At 37.6% G+C, this 18,789-nt stretch overlaps 1 protein-coding gene across 1 annotated transcript in view; it reads left to right on the forward strand.

The window, feature by feature from the left end:
- UBE2K (ubiquitin conjugating enzyme E2 K) overlaps positions 1–17,946 on the forward strand; it is a 40,662-nt gene extending 22,716 nt beyond the window's left edge. The window contains exons 3-7 of the mRNA XM_051790110.1: positions 547–605; positions 3,077–3,159; positions 13,691–13,790; positions 17,197–17,325; positions 17,676–17,946. Coding sequence (XP_051646070.1) covers positions 547–605; positions 3,077–3,159; positions 13,691–13,790; positions 17,197–17,325; positions 17,676–17,750 — 446 coding nt within the window. The 3' untranslated portion in view covers positions 17,751–17,946. The remainder of the gene's footprint in view (positions 1–546; positions 606–3,076; positions 3,160–13,690; positions 13,791–17,196; positions 17,326–17,675) is intronic.
- Positions 17,947–18,789: the final 843 nt, after the last annotated feature.

The following is an 18,789-nucleotide window of genomic DNA, read 5'->3' on the forward strand; positions in this document are numbered from 1 at the left end:
TTACTATGGTACCTCCTTTATTTTTTTTTCCACAAAGAGTGAGAGCTTTTCTTAAAGACTATTTGAATGTACTTGAGTTCCAGAACGTTTAAAATGACATAGTTAATTTCAGTTGTGTAATTTGAAGAAAATTTATTGACATGGGGTATCAGAACAGAGTCAAAATAATGTAATATCCCATGTTCAGCCTAAATGTTCCTGTGCCCTATTGTTTTATCTGTTTGGGGGATGTTTGATTCATGTTTTGGTATATTCTACTAAAATAAAGCATGGAAATTACAAGATTGGAAATGACTATGTGCACATTAAATATACCTAAGAAGTATAGATTCTGATTTGCGTAAGCAAATATAGCTTTATTGATTTTATGTGTATTTATTGATGAATGATACAAAATTTAAATGTATCTTCTAACTAACACTTCTGGGTAAATTGGAATTACTTGAAAACCTGTTCATTTAGAAGTATAAGCTTTATTGTCATGAAAGACTAAGCTTCAGTAATGTTCTTGTGGTTTAATTTCTAACTTGTTCTTGTCTTTTCCAGGTGGAAGGTATCAGCTAGAGATAAAAATTCCAGAAACATATCCGTTTAATCCCCCTAAGGTACTGCAGACACGTTTTTGGATAATACAGTTTGGCTAGCAAGTTTGAGTGTCCTTATTTACTTGGTTGCATGTGGAGTCTCTTCCCTTTTTTTTTTTTTTTTTTTAATTTTCCTCTACACAGGCATTGTAACTGTTGTCTTTAGGTGGAACTAATGCAGGGGGCATAGCTGTATCCAATCAGAAGTACACTCTGATTATTCTGATTTGCAGTTCAAACTGGCAAAATTCTAGGGAGAAGCTTGCGTCTTATTATTTATCCTAATGTAGTATCTTTTTGGCAAGATAAATACAGTTTTCAGATAGTTTACATGATGTAGAGAGCACAGCTGTCTTCCATCCCCTTAAGCATTGTTGAAGAAATTGATTCTTTTAATTTCTTGGACTCCATAAGTTAGACTTAAGAGTCTTGAATGTAATCTACCAAGTTTCTAGTAATAATTAAACAGTGAGGTGTACAGTTGAGTGTCTTGAAGAACCAGCAGAGAAATGTAATGGGTCTTACTGCAACTCTGTCAAAGGAATGGATAAAATGTGCACATTGATGAGACAAGAAATGACTGTGGCAAAGTCACTCGTACATTTTTCACAAGTTACTGGCCTTTTAACTTTACTGTATCTTTTTAGAACTTCAAGTATATGATTCTACCCTGAATAGTGTTCTCCCCAGCCATATGCAGCTGCAACTGTACATTCCTGTGCCCTGATTTAGTCCTATCTTCAGTGACTTCTTATTAATCAGTAGACTCCTAAGTTGCTGACTCAAACTCTTGATAGGTTTTCTGTTTGTCTGAAAGATGTCTTTGAACTAAGAACATGTCCTAGATCCTGATTATTTTCATCCTGATATGTAGTACTGGGAAGGAGCTGGGGAAGAGGAGGAAGAGAGGTGCCAGTAGCTCTTAGGTCCTTTGAATTAATTCCTTGAGGCTGGAGCAAAAGACACAAAAAATCTTAATGAAATGTCTGTAGGTCTCAACTCTTTCATCTGCATGTATTCTGGTGTGAATATAAAATAAGGAGAGCTAAAACAGGTTGCAGACACTGAAAGATAAGTCTATGGACCATGATTTAATTGCTGCTTTAGGGCTTAGTGGTCTCCATTTCTGGAGTTCATAGGCAGCTGTTAGAAATTCTGTGCACTGTACCGTAGTACTGCTTATTCTGGAGTCTGTAGTCTTGAATTGGAGGCATTTTTGCCCTGCTTTTTATCTGAAAGATTTCTTTAGCTTGTTCAGTGTATGCTTTGACAGCCATTGTTAGCTGTCATTCACTGTGAGAAATTACCTAGTATTTACATTGCTTTTACATTTTGCAAGTGATTTAGAGAGTTGAGGTAGTTAATAAGTGGCTCAGCTGACATGATCGCTTATTTCTGTCCTGGAAAGCAGAACTGTTATGGTCTTGCCTATTTATACATCAGGGTTGCACTTATTTTATATAGCCCTGTATGTTCAGTCTTCTGCTGTAGTGCCTGACAGCTAACATGTTCTTTTCACTGATTTGCTTGCAGGTCAGAGGCTAAAGTTGAAAGATCTGTGCTATATACATAAAATATTTGTCAGGAGTTTGGGGTGAGGAGGTAGAGATGAGAAACAGCGACAGGTCAAAGTCACTAGAAGGCAGTTAAAGTGCAACCTGAAATCAGGGGTTTGAAGAATGTGAACGGAGGAATTTCCAAAGGCATGTATATCCTTTCAGAGAACAGCTTTGGGTTCCAAGACCTCTAAGAGTAAATGCTGTTTTTACTGTTCTCAGTGTCTTAAAAAACCAACTAACCAACCAAAACCTGGATTTTATTCATGCTTTGTGAACATGAATACACGTTAGTGTAAAAATATGGACATGATCAAGAACGAATGCTGGGACCAGATCCCTTCAACAGGAAAGAAAAATATGTAATCTAATCAAGTTTTTCTGCATATGAGTAATGAGACTGGATGGCTGTAGAAGTAGTAGCATCCACCAAGGAAATTCTTATAATACCTCTGTAGCTTCCAACAATTTAGCTGAACAGTGAGATGCAATTCCTATGTTAAGAGTTCAGGGACATTTCACTTTGTGAAATCTAGAAAATCCACTTGTAATAATGTTGGAAGTTTTAAGTCCATATTTGACCATCTGCTTGTGTCAAAACACTGGTACTGCTGGAGGATATTTCTAATGACTTTGTGTGATGCAGGGGTGTGCACACATCAGAGTGTGCGGGAAAGCAGTTAGGGATGGGTTTGGTGTGCTGGAACGGGCAGTAGTCTGTGTTGAGTAAAGCAAAGCTCTAAGAAACAGCCTTACAAACTTGAAGCCTCATGAAATAAGCAGTGTCATGTCTTTGGTTTTTGGTTTTTTATCTTTGCATTTTCTAAATTAGTATTTGTTTATAATATTATTTTAAATGGTGGATTTAAAATGCTTCCTTAGTATACTGCATTTAATAACCTTTTTTTTTCTTTTTGAAATTGTCTTGTTTTTTAGGTGCGGTTTATCACCAAAATATGGCATCCTAATATTAGCTCAGTCACTGGGGCCATTTGTTTGGATATTCTGAAAGATCAATGGTAAGATTCCATATGGATTTAAATGTGCAAAATCATGTATACTGGTGTCCTGGTTAGGAGGCAACAGTTCATGCTGCTTTTCACTTTGTATTTATAATTTGAGATCTCCTTAAAGCATAAAGTATTTCAGTATAGAATTCTAAGGTGCAAATATGCAAATGAAATGATTATGTGATGATTTTTGGAAAGCACTAAGTAGATACTATATACACAGGGAGTTCTTTCAAACATTTTTGCACTAGGAGGAATGTTTCATTTTTGACATTTTGGGTGTTTTTTGTAGGAGTTAACTTTTTAATTTAGTTAATTCTTTTCTGTTAACAGATGCTACGTATTGCCTCCTGAATTTTGTCCTTTCAGCCTTTTGAGGTGTAGGCAGAAAAACACCAAGTGCTTATGCTCATTCTGATTCTTGGCTTCTGTTTCCAAATAAATTCTGATAGAGTTAAAATAAGGTATGAAGTGAGTCTGGGATTATAAAATGTAGCAGATCAACAATAGGAAAGGTAGAAGAGGCTGACTGTGCTGATCAGTTATCACTGATAATATAGCAGATTTGCACTTCTGTAAAGCATTTGCCATTTAGTTTCTGATCAGTTGCTGACTTCTGATCACTTAATGTTACTGAAAAAGTCTTAATAGCCAGAATCTGTGGAATAGACTTGTAAGTGTCCCAACTAACAGCTGCACTCATTGTTCATTTGTTTTTCAAAGTAATACATTTCCTGTGGTTTGAAGATCATATGCACCAGTTATATGATGGACATGATAACCAAGATAATTTTATTTGTGTTAGGTATTTTCCTCCATGTCTGCCTCAGAAGAATAGGACTGTAATTTCCCAGCAGATCATATCAGTAACTAGTCCATACAAACTTGAAATGCTTGTTAAGTCCTTAACTTTGTCAAGACTTCTGTTGGCTAAGCAGACGTTTGGACTTGAAACAGAAACTTTAGAGCGGAACGCGTGAGTTGAGATCTTGCAGGTGACGCATCCAATGTACAAATCATCTGGCACAGGATAGTGTCAACTACTGAAATGAAATCATGATAATCATAAGCTGTTATCTTTCTCATTTGTAGAACAGCATGTGGGGTTTTTTTTTTACAGTCTTGGAGCACTTGATGTTCTTTCAGCCGTAGAATCTTTCAACATACATGCCATGGTTACGTGGTATAATTTTTCTTATCAGTAAAGCCAGTGCATTTTTGTACCTGCATTTAATTATTCTTACCACCCTACAGTTTTACTGGAGATTAATGACTCTTTAACTGTGCAAGTACAGTTTTATGTGCTTTTGGTTTTTTAATCAAAACCATTGAGAACTGAAAAGGAAGAACAGGAGAGGCAATTTGACCCTTGTTCTTGTAATCTTTGAAGGTTTTATCCACACAGATAACTTAATTTGTGTTTTCTTTCTGCCTGATGAAAAAACCCATTAATATCTTCCCTCACCAAGATGTATACAAAATAGGAGCGCTGGAACAAGAACTTGCCTTCTGTGTATTTAAATCAGCTGGCACGAGGAGCACCAATATTATGCCAGTTATATATTTTTAAACACTTCCTTTAAAACACTGTCTTCATTTGGAAGCACTAAAGAAAAAACTTGATAGAACTTGGTGGTGATGGGGTGAGGCTTTCTATGTACTATTATCAAATGATTCTTTTAATATTATTCTTAATATAGTGGTTCCTTCATTTTCTAGTGGTGCTATTTGTAAGTTTTGTTTCTTTTCAAATAGTAGAATGATAAATGGAAATCATTTGAGCATTGTTAAAGTGCTGATCAAAGCCTCTGATCCTTCGATAAAACAAACTTGTAGTGGCCTCCATTATTATTATTCAGTGTTGTGATAGATAAGACTTTTTTCCTGAATAGCTTCCTAAAATTTTCTAAACCATATGAATGGTTAATACTGTTCAAATAAGCCTGGCCTGGAATGTTTCCAGGGATGAGACATCCGCAACTTCTCTAGGCAACCTGTTCCAGTGCCTCACCACTCTCACAGTAAAGAATTTTTTCCTAATATCTGATCTAAGCCTATCCTCCTTTGGTTTGCAGCCATTCTCCCCTCGCTCTGTTACTACATGCCCGTGTAAAAAGTCCTTCTCCAGCCTTCTCGTGGGCCCCTTTGAGTACTGAAAGGTGCTATAAAGTCTCTCCTTGGAGCCTTCTCCAGGCCTCAACTCTTAGCCTGTCTTTACAGGAGAGGTTCTCCATCCCTCTGATTGTCTTTATGCCCTCCTGGACTCATTCCAATAGGTCCATGTCTTCCTTGTGTTGGGGGCCCCAGAACTAGATGCAGTATTCCAGGTGGGATCTCATGAGAGTGGATTAGAGGGGGAGAATTGCCTCCCCAGGACATGGTTGGTTTTCAGGGCTGCAAGTGCACATTGCTGAGACATGTCCAGCTTCTCGTCTGCCAGCACCCCCAAGTCCTTCTCCCCAGAACTGTCGTCAGTCCATTCTCCACCCAGCGTGTATTTGTCCTTGGGATTATCCTGTCCCAGATGCAGGACCTTGCACTTGGCCTGTTTGTACAGGCCCACCTCTCAAGCCTATCAAGGTCCCTCTGGATGGCATCCCTTCTTTCCAGCCTGTCAACTGCACCTCACTGCTTGGTGTCGTCAGTGAACTTGCTGAGGGGACACTCCCTGTCCGTGTCACCAACGAAGATGGTGAACAGTTCTGGTCCCAACACTGGCCCCTGAGGAACGCCACTCATCACTGGTCTCCAGCTGGACATTGAACTGTTGACTGCAGCTTGTTGAGTGCAACCATCCAGCCAAATCCTTGTCCACCGAGTGGTCTATCCATCAAATCCATCTCTTTGGTTTAGAGACAAGGATGCCATGGATGAATCTTTTAGGTCACTTGAAGTATTGCTGGCAAGGTATCAGCAGAAACAGTTTTAATATATGTTTGCAAAAGTGTAACAAAGTTTGATGGCAACTCTATTCACTCTATTACTTACTATATGAAGCACATAAAGAAAAATGATATTAAAAGCATTCTACAGTGATTCTGTGTGGAGACCAGGGACACAAAAGGGCAGGGACGGAAAAGAGTAAGGGATGCAAAAGGATAATGGGGCCTGTCCCATTGAGTCACAAGGATCAGAGTGGGCCACCTTGCCAAACTTAGCCTCAGACTGCATAATTGGTTTAGGTAAAAGCAGTTTAAAAACACTTAATCATAACAGTACCTAATCAACACAAGAGTGGTTGTAATTAACCAATTGATTAATTTAACACTTGCAAAATGCTTCATTAATGTTTTCTCTAAGCGCAACAGTAACTTAACCATAAATCTAACTTAACCATTAAGTTGAACTTAAATGTAAAGTGGCAACATTCATAATATGCATGCACACAGACATAAAGTATGTACAAAGGTATACTTCAGAAAAATTCCCCTCTAGTTCAGTGAAATACATCAGATGTGTTTGCATCCTCTCGGCGGGCAAAGGGTTAAGTCTTGAGGAGCCATGGGGGTATTAGCCCAGGTTTGTCAGCTTTCCATGGCAATCCTCAGAGTCTCGCAAACTTGAGAGTTCGCTGGCTCTGACAATCATCCCACTCCGAGGGAGATGCTGGTTACAGCCCACTGCGCTCCAGGAGAGCTCCAAGGGTCTCAATACCCCTGTTTATAGACAGGGGCATAAGATGATTGACTGAAGTCATCAGTAAATTTCCATCCTTGGCCACAATATGAGTTGGTAGTTACTGGAATATTCCTTGGAAAGTCCAGTAACAAAAATGTTATTCCACTTGGTGTCTTGTTCAGACAGAAAAAGGAAGTCTCAAGGCTATTTGTTAGAAAACTGGAGCTTGTTAGACAACAGACGTTCTGGGAGCAGACAGCGTTTATGATACGCTCACAGGGAGCTGACTGCCCAGGTGCCATTAGTCCGGGCTGCGGCCTAGTAGTGGTCCTGACACCATAGTTGGCCCAAGGAGGGAGGTGGGGGGGGGGTGCACCAACACATGTCACCATATTTAAATTTTCTGCATGTCTAGGCTGAAAAATGGTTTGAATAAAATATCTTCATTAGGAAGCAAACAACCAAAAAATCTAAGCAACACCCCCCCCCCCAATCTTAATAATTTAATATTTAATGGATTTCACCAGGTATTCAAAGGTAAACGGGACAAATGCAATTCTGAAATATTCTGGTGTCTGTGTTCTGGAAAATATATTTAGTTCCACAGTTTCTCTTGTGAAATCTTTTAGCAACAAGATCTGTTTCTGAATTGTCACTTCATTGATTTGTAATACTTGTAACTAAATAATAGTCCTCTTGTTGCTGTGTTTAAATGTAAGTCTCAAATTCCAGTGCATATCTCTGTTTTTCAGTGAGGTCAGTGGCTGTTAAATGACTGGAGAGTTTTGGCTTATGGGCCAAATTACTGAAAGAGATAATAAGCTGATAAAAATATTCATTTATAGATGCTGAATATAAATACAAAGATTTTAATGTTTTTCTGTCATTTAAAAAAGTTTCTTCCCTACTCACCCATCCCATGATAATTATTTTGTATTCTAATGAGCATAATGGAGATGATATTCTGCATATTGGCAGGAGGTTTTATCAGTTTGCAAAATAATGTCTTTAAATTATTTTTAATGAGTTTAATGAAATTCATTCTCCACATTTATGCTTGATGCTGAAATTCTTTGCAGCTGTGGATTTTCATCATGTTTAGATTTTTAAGTACCTGTTAGACCAGTTTGTTTGCAAAGCAGCTACTACCATATCTACTCTTTGCTGGTAGAATTAAAATAGGGCTGTGATTTTGTAAAAGGAAGGCTGTCTATGCTTATCTGACATAATTTTTGTTATTCAGTTTCACTTACTGTGGCCTGTATCTATCTTCCAGGCTAGTACTCTGTCTCAAAGTTTTATTCTTAAATATACAACGTGTCTAATACTGTTCATTGAAACCTGAGAACTAAATTACTTGAAAGCTGCTGTGCATAAATCCCTTGAGCAGTGGTTATTAAGTGAATGTGTTGTGGCTGAAAAAAAACTCTTGGCTTTTGTGGTTTTGACAGTCAAAATAAAAATGCATACTAAGAATTTTTTTTCATAGTGGCTCTACTGGAGGATTCACCCTTAGTTTTAGTTGAGATGCAGAAATCATTATAAGAGGTAATACAGTTTTAATAGAAAAATAAACAGCAGCCAGCTTGTAGTAATTATCTTCCTGGGCATCGGAAACTGCTAGGTTTTGTTCAGGGTGTTTGAGGAACACTGAACCTCCTTAAAGCTTTGAGAAAAATGAAAATATTAACATTGTTTGAGGGAACTAGCTGTCTTTCCCCTCTCTGCTATGTCAGAGCTATTCTATTATTCTCTTTTTTTATTATCTCCAATGGGTGTCCAGTCTTGTCTTTATCCTGTAAAGAGTGACTATGCAACGGCTTCCACCCAAAGGCCTTATTCATTTCCTTCCAGATTCCATAAGCCCTTGGTACAAGGTCCCAGAGATTTTCTCATGGATTAACAAGCTTAGTTATTTCACAAATTGAATAAATACTGCAGATTATTTAGAAAAAAATTGTTCCCTGTAGCTTGGTTGTAGCTTGGTTGATGGAGTAGAGCAGCAATCTGCTGGCTGCAGCTGTTCCTGTTATTCTGCAGGGTTACCTCTCAGAGTCATGAGAGAGATTGTTTCCAGAGAGGAATGTAAAGAACATAAGTAAAAACTTCCTAAATGGAAAATTACTTAGCCTTTAAAAATGAAGAAGAAAAATAAAACCTGCTAGTATTTCATAATCCTCTTAGGACTCTCTCAGCTCATCAAAAGGTAAGAGATTTCTTTCCTCGGGCATGCTGGGCACAGCTGGCTTGCTGTGCCTCCTAATGTTATCACTGTATTCATCCAAAGTAGGGGTGCTTTTTTTTAATGGAAATGCCCTCAGATATTACCTAAGAAAAGAGGAAAAATCTGTAAGTGAATAAAATATATATATCAGCTTTCTTTGTTCTGATTCACTTCAGGTTTCGCTTGCAGTTTAGCAAATGCAGTGCCAGTAGAAAGCCTGGCTTCTGGTTTGGATGTCCAGAGTTGGGGCTTTCAGTTTGAAGTGAGGGACAGTGCTCCCTGCAGTGAGCTCTCTGCAGCTCCCTAGTAGATGATACTGGCCTTTCCTTCGATTTTGTAGATGGCAAATCTGCAAACTTGCATAATAATTAAGCAACATTTTGGGATGGGAGTGGGAGTCAAGGATTATTTTAAGTTTTAGGAGAAAACAGGAGCCAGTAATGTCATGGCACAAAGGCAATGTAATGTCACGTGCAAGGTGAATAGGAGGCTTTACCTGTACAACTCATGATACAAGGTGGCTGCTTGTTATTGATGATTGGTTAGACTTGCATTGCAGTAGTGTACCCACTTAGAGAGTTGTAGTACAGGAAAGATGGGAACCATAGGAAAAATCCAGAGTAAAATGCATGAATGTTGGTATAAGCAAATATGATGTACAGTGAAAGGCTGGAATGCCATCTCAGTGTGCAGAATATCAAACATGGTGAAGCATTGAAATACATTTTCCAAGAAACTTGTGAGGCTCCAGTTAAGAACAGAACAGACAGAAGTCTATCAGGAGCAATACAAAACCTTGCCCTTGGCAAGGAGGAGAGAAAAAAACCTAATACCCAAGCTTGCAGTTAGCTTGTTACCAAAGGGAATTGCTTGAACTCTGTGAGATGTTGCGCATAAATCCACACCTGGATTTATGGAAGTAAACTTCAAATATAAGAAGAGTTGGAAATACCTAATCTTTTTCAGGGTTCTGTTCTGGATAAATAAACCTTTGAGGTGCATTGGAAAATTCAGAGGACCTGCATCTTTCCACTGGAAGTTTGTTTTAAGGGAATACAGCTTTTTTTTCCCCCAAACATTCTTCTCTAGCTTGTGAAGATGTCAGGTGGGGGTTGTGTGTGTGTGTGTATTGGGTTCTTTAGTTTTGTGCCACTATCAGCATAGATTTTCTTTCAGAACTAATGATGGAAATTGTTTCTGCTTTTTGCTGATCAGAGAAAGGTCCTGCCTTACTAGTGTCTGTAAATATAGTTCTGGGCAGTCATCTCCATTCACTGAATTTGCCCAAAAGAAGGCAATGGGAAGGAAGAAGAGCTTTTTAAGTGCATATATATCTATTTTTAGCTGTCCCTTCAGTTCCTTCTGGGAATGTTGATTTATGTCTGAAAAATTAACACTAAGCTATGTAGAAAATAACAAACCTTTTTTACTTTCTTTGATCAGGAAACCTAATTGGTGTCCTAAAGGTAAAAGATTTTACATGGTTATACGGTAGTTACATGACATATATCAGTGTTTCTTGACCATTAATGACAAGCTTTAATTTCTTTTTTTGTTAAATACAAAGAGCAACTGGAGCTGTAACAGGTTTTCTTGTATGATTTAAGAACACTTCTTCTTTCAATGTTTGTTTCCAATGAAGACTGTCTTATTTTGCGTGAGATGTGAAAGCTGTTTTGAGACATGAGGCTTGAAAATAAGTTGTAAACTACATTTTTAAACCTTTTTACATGTGTAGCTAAACCAGTCTTGTCTGAAACTTACTATTTTAAAGTTTGAGTTCTCTGAACCTGTAGCCATCTGTGTATCCAACTGAACGAGTTGTTTATTTTTATTACTTATTTTGAAATTGGAATATCAGATCAAGTCCTAGTATGCTTTGTATAAAACTCTACAAGCATAGCAGATGAACAGAGACTGGAAGGGCCTGACAGTCTTAAAAGCCAGAGCCAGCTGGAGCCAGCTCAGAACTTGTGTTCTAGGTGTCCATGGCACTTTTGGTTCTTAGTGATGCCACCTGCTTCCCAGAGTATATTTTAAACTCCTGGAAAGTAAATGAAAGTAAATTGCATGTGAAAGTGGCACAAGAGGCTGCAACCCTTTTAATGTCATTTTCTCTACATTTTCAGATGTCTCTAAAGTAGAAGGATTTCTGCAAAGGAAAATTTTATTTGGAGAAAGTGACTACAGTATTAGTTATGGTCAATAGATATTTCATGTTAAGTCTGTCTTTAAAACTACACTAAAAAGTATAATAAAATTACTTACCTGTGAAAAAAGGTTTTATAGCGTGTGTGGTGGATGTGATAGTTCCTGAAATTCACTGTATAAAAATAAAAATGGTTAAATCCATTTGAGCATAGTAAGGCCTGAAAGACTTAGTGGCACTTGAAGGCTGGAATAGTAAACATGTTGCATTACATTAATAGGAGCAGATAAGACTGTGCATTATGTTGGGAATGCATACATTAAATAGATCAATTTCAAGATAGTATAAACTAGTAGAGATCACAAATCACGGGAAATTAAAAGAGTAAAATAGCATAGGTGCATGTAAAGCAAAAATATTTCTCTGTTCTTTCACTGAGGTTTCTGTGTGTGTGATTTAGGTGTGGACAAACGAGACAGTTTGTACTCTAGATTAGCTAGGCTCATGCTACTGAGGACATGTTTCAGTAACTTGGTATTCTTTATCTGATTATATTTAATCTTACCAGTTAATTCCCAGCTTTGTTTCTGATTTAAAGAAACATTGTTTGGCTTGGAGGAATCACTCATCCTGGAACCTGAAATACTTAAATTTAACTAGAAGGGAATCTGAAATTCTGAGGGAAAAAAGAGTTTAGTTACTAAGGAATACATTTGGAAAAGGAGAATTATATGTTGTGAGGGTTTTGTGATTTTTCAGAATTCAGATCTAAAAGCATGAGGGTTTTTTAAACATTTAAGTCTACAAGATTCAGCTTGAGGGACTTCAGTCTGATATGGCAGTTGGAATGAGACAGCATGTGCTAATTAAAATCTATCATTTGGGATGTTTCTCACTTGTGTTTTGATGTAGAATACTGCACTGTGAAAGCTCAGAGACAATTATCAAGCTAAAAAATAAGTTACTGGGAAAAATCTTATAGAATTAGAAACAATTAGGGAAGAATGCCATGTTTGACTGGTTAATGACATAGCAAGAAAGCTGTTAATGTAAGCATCTAGGAACAAAATATTTGAGTGTCACAAATGTACCTCTGACATTTTACCATCATCTATTCTCTGTGTATCGATATGTGCTGCTAGAGTACCTCAACACAGTGTCTCAGTACTGGAAAATACATAAATTTCTGAAAGCTGAGCCTGGAAATAGACTTGCACACTGTTTTTCTTTGTAGCTGGACCATCACATCAAACTGTCCCCCACCTACTCTAACAGATTCTCTACATTCACTTTCAATCTTCTGAAAAGGAGAAACTGGTTTCTGTTGATCAGAAATTTAAGTTTGTCTGTAAGAAATTGGATGCCTGTGTTTCACAACTTTCCTCTGGCATTCACATGCCATAACCACTTTGCTCAAATCTGATGTCACATTTTCCCTACTCACCTTGCTGCTAGTTTTTAAGCAGAGTAAGCAGTTTCGTCTGTTGGTTTGAACATCTGTCTGCGCCTTCGCCACCACAATTAAGAGTCTGGTTAACTCTTCAGATCAGCTGAAATACAGTTTTACAGTTTTGTGGGGTGCTTGTTTGGTTTCCAGTGTATGCCAGCTGAAATGGTAGATCAGAGATGGTATTCATGATCAAAATCTAATTAACTGTATAAATGTTAAAACTTTCCAGACTTACAGCATGTAATAATTTCATATGATTACTTTTGAGGGTTTATTGACTTCTATGATCAAAGTGGTTTCCTCTTACTAAATTACCAAAGTCTCTTATTCTAAATACACTTGGAGATCAATAAATTATGAGAACCTAAAATCTTAGAAGTTCTGACTCTAGAACTATGCTGCCTCCAACGGGGTTCTTTCACAGGGCAAAGAGTGACTTTACAGCACCATTATGGCTACAAAATGTTTTCCTGCTTCCAACAGTCATGTCAGGTTGTAAATGACAGGAAGCAAAGGGAGTATTTTGAATTGCATGTTCTGTAATAGCCTAACCTTTTCATTATTGTAGTAGCAATTAACTGTGTAAATTGTTAAATTTTATTGAAAAATGTCACGTTAAAACTGGTGCAATGCAAAAGAGCTCTAATGCATAGAATTCCTTACCCGTTGCAAGTATTTAAAATGTAGGTTACTGCTCCTGCACAAGGAGTGCCGGCAGAGGGAGCATCCCGGGCTGGCGGCTCAGCCTCGCACCATGAGTGAGGTGTGGGTACCGCAGCGGGGGAGCAGCACAGCCTGCTCTGGTGATGGGATTTGTTTCTCACATGAAATTAATTATGTGAAGTGGGCATGGCAAAATGCATAGGTCAAGGACCATGCTTTCCAGAAACTCAAGAAAGCATTGTTAATAGGAAAGTTCACATTTAAAACCCTATTTAAATATATATGGAATGGTGTTCTAATAACTATAAGCTGCAGCAGTTTAAAATTATCATTCTTGGACTTACAAGCTGTACATGAACTCAAATCTTCTATGATATAGTGCAGGTGAGTGCAGGCATATGATTTGGTAAAATATTTTTTAAATTTTCAATTTTAGGGCGGCAGCAATGACTCTAAGAACAGTGTTGTTATCACTGCAAGCATTGTTGGCAGCTGCAGAACCAGATGATCCACAAGATGCAGTAGTGGCAAACCAGGTAAGATAATCAGTTGACCATAATTTTGTGACATTTCTATAAACCTTTGCTGACTCAGGTTAGGTCCCAAACCTTATGGGAGATAAAGATTTCAAACAATTTATTGGAAAATAACCATATAGTAAGTGTGAGTTGCTGTTGCTACAGTGTTTTGTGCTCTTTACTCTTTGGACTCCAGAGTAAGTAGTGGTTACTTTACAGTGTCAGGAGTTTTATTTTGTTAGTTTTGTCCCTTATTTATATCACCTTGTGAGAAATGTCAGGAGATAACAGCATAGTAAAATGAATGCCAGGATAACTTCCTTTTAAAATCTAATGCTTCTAGTATAACAAAAGCAATACTATGTTGGTTTAAAATGAGTTTTTAACTTGCTGGTGTTCATTGGATTTGACTTGGTATGTAGCTCCTCTTCCAGAGTAATATGAATATTGTTGAGCACTGTATTTTTTAATGTCAGAATTTTATGAATATAGTGACTTGGGGTAACTTGGGATAATGTTTTAATCACTGGTTGGATTGGTACCAGTAAAATTCTATAATCAATAAGATTTGTTACTTTTCAGTCAGTAGCGATAACTTGTAATACCAATAAATAAAATGTCAGTTGGATCTTATGCCATACCAGGACTGACATGATTCAATTTAAAGTATAGATGAAAGACAGAAGCTCGTTCCATAGCTTCATAGTCTGACAATGCTCAACAGAGTCCCAAGTATGTGTGTGATTTCCTTTTTACTGTGGGGAGAGAGAGGCAGCCTGGCTTCCCCACTCACTGGCAGTAAGGGTGTATTTCAGGAACTGAGGAACAAAGCAAGGTGATGCTGGGAGAACCTTCTGTCTCACCTGTGTCTTCTGTAAGTCAGGACCCTTCAGGATAGGGTGACAAAGTGTGCACTCCTTCCATGTGAAATAAGCAGTTTTTCAAATCTGTCAGGGTTTGAAGGGAAGCATGGAGATCAGAGGTAGCCCACTGCACTGCTGGGTGGGGGAGAGTTGTTTGCTAGCACTATGCTCAGTAGTAAGTACAGAAGGCTTACTTGTGTGGTTCTGCAGTAAGGCTGCTCTCATCAAATGTCCCTGAATAGTTCTGTCAGACTGAATTACTCTGCCCAGGGAGAAGTGTTGCCAAGGCCAGCAAGGCCACCATGCATGTCTCTGTGCCGGCTTTTCTTGCCAGATGTGTGCCCTTGCTGTCACACTCTATCTTCATTAAACAAAACCACTTTTTCCTTTTTTACAAAGAACAAAAATAGTGTTTCCTGTTCTGACCCTGATGGTAGACTTTTGTGCAGGAATCATAACAGTCTTGTAGAAGAGCTGGAAAAAGTATTTTCTCAGGCAAAAACCTTCATGAAACTTTGTAGATTCCAAAGAGCAATTTTCCTGCCCCTCAGCTGCTTGTAGGGATGTGTCAAGTGGGACTCTGGCATGGCTGATGTGGGGAGAATTCAGTTTATCCTGTTCCTGCAAATACCTGCATGAAAACTACATTGGGATTTGGCCTTGAGTTAGAGAAATGTGTATGTAAGTAGAAAGTGATTATAATGGTTTTGAGAGGTGTGGTGGTAAAGTCCCACTTCCTTCACGTGTTTTAGTTGCTGTTGGGGTCTCTTACTTTGAGGTTGATTGCTTTTTCCAAAACAAAAATTCACAAGGAATTAATTATCCTCTACACTTGTTAATTTACTAAACTATGTGTTGTCCAGGTAAATGGCAGTGTCCTGCAAGCTCTTGAGCTGAATCCCAGGAAGAACTACTTGCACAACAGCAGCATTTTCAGACACCAGCTGCCTGGTGTCAAAACTACCTCAACTAGCTGCTGGTTTTTTTCAGTACAGCAACATTAACTGCCTCAGATTCCCGATACAGAGACATCAGGAGAAGTTGCCGTTAGGCTTTTCTCAATTCAGTGAGAAGCTAGATTATTTATAGATACCTAAGTAAAGGAATTCTATTAATAGCACACTGAAAGCTAGTTCTGAATAAAATGCAGTTATGACTAATCCTTTGCACTTCAGCTAGTTGCTTTCTAGGTTTGGCAGTGTTCTCAAAAATACTTTTTAAAAAATTAATTGGGGGAAGATCCTTTAAGAACAGAAAAATATAGTACTTCAGGATGCTACTGATGCCAAACTTAATCCTTCCTCTTTTCTAGTCATTTCAACAAAAGAAATTTATTACTGACTACTGTATTTATAATAGTGAGTTATTTCCAACAACAGATTGCCTCCCATGTTTGTTTTAATGCTATTAATAGCCAGATAGTAAATATACAAATTACATCATGTGGATCAGAACTAGAGGGAGGTGTGCAAGGCACACAAAGTGGTGTAGTTGGTGTGTTTTTGTAGGAGAGGCAAAATGAAATGCACAGCATTTGACTGTGCTTTATAAAGACTTTTTCATATATGAATGAAATACTTAAGCATTATAGTCAGCCATGTTTCTGTCCTTAAAATGCAGATATCTAAATACTTGAAGAATATACTTTGTATTATCTTGTCTTATTATTTAGTGCTAAAATTCATTAAATATCCAAAGGTGGGGCTGAAGTGCTGATTTAAAGGAAGAGTTTTTTTAAGACAAAAAACTGGATATTGCGTACAAAGGTTGCTAAAATGGAAAACTCATTTAACTTTTCTGAGTACAATTTATGACAGATGACCCACTTTCTTGGCTTTTGAGTTCTTGGGACATGGAGAAAGTTCTCTGCAATATAGTCCATTCAGTTGTTTGTTAGGAAACTTGTTAGTCACAAGATTGGTGCAAAGTAACATACTTACACACTGGCATGGGTTTTTTTCTGGTAAATAATAGCTTTCCTGAAGAGTTGTAGCTCCCTGTTTTTGCTCACCTGTTTTTCAGCCTTTCTTTTGTCACCTGTGGGATCAGTATCCTTATTCTCAGGAAGAAGCCTGGTAGTAGAATGTTAGTCCTGACTAAAAACTGCAGACCTACTTTCAGTGCATAAAGTCAGATATATTTTTAAGTGATTAAAGAAATGCATTAGAGTAGTATGCAGTACCTGTGTTCTGGAGATTAACACAGGGATAATTTGTGCTCTGCCACACTGAATATAAACTTTCAGTAGCTGTGCAAAATATAGATCCTTTACTTTTGGTCACTGCAATTGAGAGCAGTACCTAATTGTACACATGAAATACCCATCGTGCATCATTTAACCTGAAGGCAAACTCGTTATATCAAATGCTTGGATAGGTTTACTCTTTGTATAATCCTCACCTCTAAATTTATTTGGAAAATAGCAACATGATCAGTACGAAACACTGTTGAAGATACTGTAGGAAGAATGATGGATTGCAGTCTTCCATATCGTCTTGCTGTTTGGTTGGATTGCTGAGTTGATTTAACTTTTCCCTTCTTCTCCTCTCTCTTTTGTGTAGTACAAACAAAACCCAGAAATGTTTAAACAGACAGCTCGACTTTGGGCACATGTGTATGCTGGAGCACCAGTTTCTAGTCCAGAATACACCAAAAAAATAGAAAACCTTTGTGCTATGGGCTTTGATAGGGTAAGTATATATAACTTCAGTATTTTTCAGTAGGGGCAGGGCAAGTATATCTGTATAAATGCAGAGATAATCAGTATACTAAAGTAGATTTGCTACTTCTGTGACCTTTTGTAGGTCTAATCGTTCTGGTTTGCTACTTATTTTTAAGAATTGGAGTAAAATACTACGTTACTGGTGAATCTTGTGAACTACCTCTGCCTTTTTGAAAAAATTTTTCTATAAATTATTTGTTGGAATTTAATAAATGGTAAACTAACATGTTCTGATTAATCTGTGAACTTTTCATTCCACTTCTCGGAGCTGCAGGTTCACACACTGAAAATATTATTGCTTTTGTTCTCTCATTGCAGAATGCAGTAATAGTGGCCTTGTCTTCAAAATCATGGGATGTAGAGACTGCAACAGAATTACTCCTGAGTAACTGAGCCATATAGAGAGAGCTGCTTCTGTAGTCCAGCTTGCCCCTTCTGGAGGAGCATCACCATCTGTTATCCTAGGATTCTATATAGATTCTCTTTCAAAACTGGCACTCTTGCCTGATGATGCTATCTAGGCACTATTGGAGACTGAAAAAAGCGCTCTGTAAATAAAGCTAATTAAACGTCTGTGTAAATTTAAAAAGGGGAAATACTTTAATTTTTTTTTCTTACTAAATATTGTAAAAATTCTTTGAGCTCAGCTAAGATAATGGGGAAAAACATGCCTACTTTAGTGCTTAGCAGTGTGACGAAGACTAGCAGGAACTTGCTTCAGGATTTTGATTTAGTAATTCAGAAAGCAACATTTTTGAGTGTTAGTCATCAAAATTGTTGGTGCCACTCATCACAGTTATCTTACTGTTTTTAACATGGATCCTATGTGCCTGTGGATTGACCTATATTTGCATGCTTGTACTTAATAGACATATTAGGTAGGGTTGCTGAAGAGAGCACCATGGAAATACTCGTTTGCTTTTGTAACTTTTTTCCTGACAGACTTTCAAGACTTACCCAAAGTTCCAAATGGTGAGCTATTCAGAACCATTTTCTTTCTAGCTTATTAATTGGGAAACCTGATTCTCCTCTCCCTTACATCATACTGTTGATTATGTTTCATCATCTATAGGTATTATGTGTGCCATTACAGTAGTCTAGGCTCCCCTTTAAAAATATATATTTTGAATTATCAGTAATGACTTTCATCCATCATGTTTTCTACACAATCATGTAAGGAGTATGCCTCGATACAGCACAGAAAGATGGAGCTGGTTTCATTTCCTTTTTTTTGGTCTTAAATAGCTGTAAAGTGTTCTTCAGTACATTCTGGATAATATGATTTCATGGTGTTTGAAGGGGGACAAAGCTGATTCTCCAGCATACTGAGAATGAAAAAAAATTTTTTTGAGTACTTGATATGATGCAATCAGCTGTTTTTTGCAGCAGTTTTCTAGCTTTATTTTGGGCTTCAATTTAAGGATTGCTTACC

The sequence above is a fragment of the Manacus candei genome, unplaced genomic scaffold (genome assembly GCF_025592945.1).
Source record: "Manacus candei isolate 608988 ecotype Guabito, Panama unplaced genomic scaffold, ASM2559294v1 h1tg000028l, whole genome shotgun sequence".
Lineage (NCBI taxonomy): Eukaryota > Metazoa > Chordata > Aves > Passeriformes > Pipridae > Manacus > Manacus candei.